This window comes from Musca autumnalis, unplaced genomic scaffold (assembly GCF_047663935.1).
Source record: "Musca autumnalis isolate F117 unplaced genomic scaffold, ASM4766393v1 scaffold_5, whole genome shotgun sequence".
Classification (NCBI taxonomy): domain Eukaryota; kingdom Metazoa; phylum Arthropoda; class Insecta; order Diptera; family Muscidae; genus Musca; species Musca autumnalis.
Window position 1 is genome coordinate 181,018,195 of NW_027412088.1, and position 5,939 is coordinate 181,024,133.

A 5,939-nucleotide genomic window follows, 5' to 3' on the forward strand; every position below is an offset into this window, starting at 1 on the left:
AATATTTTTGTGTTTGACGCCATCTCTCTAAAATTATGTTTTGTGGGACAATTTTGTATAAACTCAGATTAAGTCCGACTTTAACGCTAAAACGTGTTTTTTATTTTTAGAGATTTCTGGCGATTAGATAAGATTTACGGATTTGGTGTATTCTGAGATCTATAGTAAAATTTTATGGCGAACAATTTTGTGGAGTATTTGGATTTGATATGATCACATTTTAAAGGAGTTTTTGAAAGATTTTCGAAAAAGGACCAAAATGGCTTCTTTGATGAACTGCATGAGGTTTTAAGTATTTAACACACATCCTCTCCTGTAAAGTTGCTAAAGACACTATGTACCTAAAATGCAAGGATTACAAGATATCTTAACTCGAATATTTCGAAAAAAAAAACTAGAAATGGGCGGAAATTGCCCCGCCTAGTTTGGTTACTTTTCGATGTAAACTTTAAAAACGCCAATACACGTGTCCCATATTTTTAGCTCTACTTTCATAATCTACTCAGTTTTCCTTGTAATTTTTTTTTTTGTCGCACAGTGTAATCAATGTAAAGTGGTTATCATCAGTTAAGATATTCTGATTCTCCAAGGAATAAGTTTTACCGTAGAGGAGGAGCTTAGTACTTTCACAAACTAAAGGAAACTAATTGTTCCTATTTACTTCAATACAGTTCGTGGTGGAGAGTTTAAAAAGTTCGATCCGGCCAAACTTATTGCCGTTCCTTCTTTTTCAAGTTTGGATTAGAAGGGGTTAAGAGGCCCATTCCTCAAACCTGTTTTCTTTCGCTGTTATGGCTGAATGTTTTGAGCCGCCCTTAGTTGTTATTGAAAACAGCTTTCTCTAATTCGGTAGTACCCATATAAGCTCCGCAGTAATTTCTTTTAGCCTTGAAACGGCAAAGTGTCTTCAAAGGGCCACCTAGCAATTTCTTTAAAGCTGGCAATAGCATTCAATAGGATTGGTTTAGACCGGCAAAGTATTATTTTAATTAAAAGAAGAAATACATATTTTAGGGCAGATTACCTTTACTTATTTCCTAGAAGAAATTAATGTCGAATATATACATATGTACATGCATACATATACATAAGTGTATGTATGACAAATATATGACAATTTGACAAATTCTTTCCATGTTCTTATTATTATTATTTAGTATGGAAAGCAAGCATTTGCCTTAATCTCAAATATGCTCTTCTTCGACATAGTTGTCTTTTGCAGCACATTTAGGGAACATTGTCAGCCAACTTGCCGCCTCAATGCTGCTGGTATGAATTTCTAATTACTTAGCTGGCATTTCAATCTAGGAAATTGTAGCAAGAAGAAGGACTTGCCTTTGGCCTGTGTCATAAAGTCCTTTTAGTGACTGGAGAAAGAACGATTGTCATTTCAATTTGCACTTTCTACGAAAACAAAAAAAAATGCTTAACTGAACTGAAACGCTTTGAGACACAAAGTTAAGATATTAGAGGCAACAACAACAACAAGAATAACAACAACGATAAACATTAACATTACAAATAGTAGCTTGTAATCAGAAATTACAATTCCAAGTAATCTCTTAATGCTTTCCTTTTTCCTAATGTAGTTTTAGTTGTTGTTGTTTTTCCTTACAAGGATATATCCTTGTAATATCCTTGCTAGTTGATGCCAGTATTGTCATCATTGGAATGTTTATTTGTTTGTTGCTATGCCAGCTGTTCATCTGTGAAAGGGAAGACACGAACATAAATGAAAGTGTTAATATAAATCCTTTTTTAGCAAAAGGGCAAGAGGGGGAGTTTAAGGACCAAATGAACAAAATAATGATCCCCGCATAAGATGAACATAATAAATGAACAAAAAAGCTTAAAATTACTTTTGACTTAAATTAAAAGGAAATACTTAGAAAGGCCAAATATGTCAGTTCGTGTGAATGTGTGTGTGTACAGCATAGCAAGAAATGGTTACAAAGTAAACTATGTATTAGGCTTATGGTATAATAATAGCCTACAAAGGTAATAAGGACATTGTTTGAGATTCGATATATGTAATTGATGTATTACAAATGTCCTTAATAAGTTAATAGATTATAAGGATTATTTAAATATACATATGTTAATATATTGTTACTATTGTATTATATGAAACATATTTTAATTGTTATTAAATAGTTTGGAAATGTGAAAACTTAGAATGGTTTGGTTATCTTTGAGAAATACACGAAGATATTTATAAGGGATTGTGGTAGTTTCAAATAAATAATGTAGAAGTAACAGCCACAAATACAAAGAAAATATTTCCGACATCTTATGTATGAACAAAAACGTTTAAGGGTTATAGTCGGACTTCACCTGAGGTTATTCAAAATTATCCCACAAAACATAATTTTGGAGAGATAACGTAAAAGACAAACTTATTCTTCGTCAAATTTCACGTCAACCACGAGGCAAATAACATCTCGCGGCGGTTTCATTTTCATTTTGTCCAGTTTTCTTGGGTGCACTTGTGATGAGATAGAGGAGTCGTCTCATCATTTGGTGACGCCAAAGTGATAGTTCATGTAGTGTAAAAAATACTGCTGTGATAGGCGACGTGATAGGCGCGCGATTTCAAAAAAAAAAAAGAAATTGGTGTAGTTTATTCGTGTTAAGTGTAGTGACGTGGTAGGCTCACATTTTTAAGAAAGAAAAGTGTGTTAGTTTACGCGTAGGGTTATAGAAGGCGCACAGTCGAAGCAAAGATTGTATTAGGCCAATGTTATAGCTAGAAAAAAAAAATAATAAATAAAGTGACAAAAAATATAGCTCGCGAAAATGAATTTCGAAGAATTCATCCAACATCAAAGGATGTTGGGCGAGTATATAGTGTCCATATATTTACAAATGAGCAAAATTGCTCAAAACAGTGTAGCCAAAGAAACTAGGGAAAAGTGTTCCAAAATAGTTAGTTCTTTCACGGAAGCAAGAAAGGATTTTTTGGGTAACGAAAGGGAGCTCCGACGTATGGGAAAAGTACCATACGATCATTGCGTATTCGCTGTGGGAGTGCAATTTGCGGTGAAAAGAATAGAGGAAGGCATGGAAGCTATGGGTTTGTTTGTGCCCATAGAAGTGCCACGTCTAGATAATGTTAACTTTATAGCTGAGGTGAATAGCTTAGATAGTTCATCGGAAGAGTGTGGAAAGAAGTTCGTACTGTTTCAATCAGGTCCGCCACAGATTGGGTTGCAAATGAGATTAACAGATGCTTCTTTTAACTTTGGGATAAAGATTAAGAGTGCTCTTGTCTCAAGAGTAGAAGACATCGCAGAATGTTATCAGTGATTATCGTTACAGTACGTGCGATATTTGGAGGCCGTAGGAAAAGAAGACATATTTACAGAAAATTATCATTTTCTAAAAATTTGTTACCACATAGTAAGAAGTGGGAACATTTATAGAGTAGCACCTAAAAAGGCGGAAACAAAAAATGATGAAAAAATCGATGGGAATTGGGTTCCCAAGTTAAATAGACAGTTTTCAGGTAGTGTAGAGTCCAATCATAAAGCTGGTGGGGACACGGGAACTATGAAAACTGAAAATGAAAACCTTCGCGGTGATGTTTCGCGGAAGTTTAAAAGTGAAATAAATCAACTACTTGAAGAAAATGAGCAATTGAAGGCCAGATTGGACCAAAGAACCAATGATTGCTCCATTGCTGAAGAAAAGGCTCGCATATATGGGTCACAGGTTGCTGACGCTAGTGCCAAATACAATGCTGCTCATGCTAAAAAGGAAAAGGCTGTAGAAGAACTTTGTGAAGTGCAGAAAGAATCGGAGTGTCTACGAAAACAATTGGACGAAGCTCGTAAATATTTAAACGCTGAATCTATGATCCGTACTGATTTGCAAAACCGCATTCAGAGTCTACGCGATGAACTCACGTTTAAGGAGCAGAACCATTTGCGAGAAATTGATGAAATATATTCTAGCCACCAACTTGAAATCAGTGTGGTGGATGAGCGTCTTTCTGAGCAGTATAAGGCCATATTACAACAGTCGTTGCAAGAGTTGCGCGAACAACACGAAGGACAAATGCGTAAAATGAAAATGCTGTACGAGCAAAAGATTAAGGATCTTCAAGCAGAAGCCAACCGTGAGTCCGTTGGAGCTTCAAGTGCTATCGAAGAATTAGATGTCTCTCGTCAAAATATTGAAAGTCTGTATATTCGCATTAGTAAGTTGGAAGCTACAAATGCTGCATTGAATGGCCGAAATTGTGATTTGGAAAAATTGCTCGCCAATGAACGAAGACGCCATGCTTCTGATATTGCCAAAGTGGACGCGGAATTACAATTGCGTGATGAAGTGACACAACAGCTACAAGGAAGTGTTTCCTACGAAAAACTATTGTATGACGAAGAAAATTTAAGTCAAAGGAAATATGTTGCAACCACCAGAGAAATTGCTAAATATGAACCGAAGGTAACGGTACAAAACAAAGGTACAAATGAAGTGCAAGTCGACTGCGGGAGGTTTAAATGTAAAATTGCTCCCGTGTCTCAATGGAACGTAACGAGTGCAGCACATGAACCATCAACCAATATTGTTATGAAGTCACTAAAATGGCAGATTGGCAAAAGCATAAAGACGTCGCCGTGTAATGCCGATGAGGAAGAAGTTGCCGGTGCCGACGGTATCAAGCATACCATTATACGTCATGCGTCAAATCTTCGCATAATTAATGAAGAAAGTTCTAGTGGCGAGAAGAATCCTCTAAGAAGAAAATGGATTTACCACGTATTTCATCGAGGGAAAAGAAGTCCTCATCCTAGCTGGTTGCTGAAGGTGTTGGGTGCCATCACCTAGAATTAAGTCATGATAATGCTCTATATTTTTTATTATTAATAATTAAACTAAATAATGCCTTCAGCAGAAAATGAAAAATATTACATTATGATAATGATGATGATAATATTCCTATTTAGTAATAAATAACATACATACATTATAGTTAAAGGATTAGATTGCTTTAAGACCAGAAAACTGTTTAGTTCTGTATCTAAACTAGTCAATGTAAATTGAGTCAGATAAATAGCAAGCAAGAAAATGTTCAATGTCCTGTATTAACTGTTAAAAGATTAGGATCTTTTAAGGCGGGGAGAATGGTGAATTTTGTAGAAGGCTCTTTTCTGTGTAAATAGCAATGAACGGAAACAAACAAAACGATTCCCGTACCAATCACACAAAGCCACAAACTTTTCAGCTTCTCCGAATCGTTTCATTCTCACAACCAAAACAAAAACACAAACTTTTCAATGTAAAAAGATAGAAACCGTACGATTGCTGTATTGTAACTTCGGCTATGCTTTGCCAAGTTGTTTCATTCACCACCGAAACAAAAAGTATTTTTGGGAAACGTTTCCCGTGCATATTGTCAATGACACACTCAGACACACGCACATGTGATTGCTTAACAACCCTATAAGTTAGCATCAGCATACCACAGAATTTTATCAACCACCAATCAGCATACCACAGTGAATTTTATCAACCACCAAACGTTTTTGATTTATTCACATGTGTTTAGTACTATTCCGTTTTCTATCTGCTCTTGTGGAGTTGAGTACTTTTCGCTTTTCGTTTTGTTTGCACTCACGAATGTAATCAAAACAAAACTAAACAGCGAGCTCGGCCAACGTGGGTTATGTTTCGTTTTGTATTGTTCCTATGGAAAATAAGAAACGAAACGATTGGAAATGTTATTTAAAGTATTTTTACGTACGCTGGTAAATAGAGTCAGGTAGATTTCTTTTGAATGCATGTGGTCTAAGAATCTATGTTTAAAAATAACCAACGGCCTGTCATAAATAATGGAACAAATGTCGTGCCCAAAATAGTAATGATATGAAAGGGTCGATAATAAAAGATGTATTTTCCATTATCGACGCTGCATAATGTATTTATAGACACAGCGT

At 35.5% G+C, this 5,939-nt stretch overlaps 1 protein-coding gene across 1 annotated transcript; it reads left to right on the top strand.

The window, feature by feature from the left end:
* The first annotated feature begins 3,549 nt into the window (after positions 1–3,549).
* LOC141386860 (lamin-C-like) lies at positions 3,550–4,830 on the top strand. Its single transcript, XM_073955764.1, has one exon. The coding sequence runs from the start codon at positions 3,550–3,552 to the stop codon at positions 4,828–4,830; it is 1,281 nt and encodes a 426-aa protein (XP_073811865.1).
* The last annotated feature ends 1,109 nt before the right edge of the window (positions 4,831–5,939 follow it).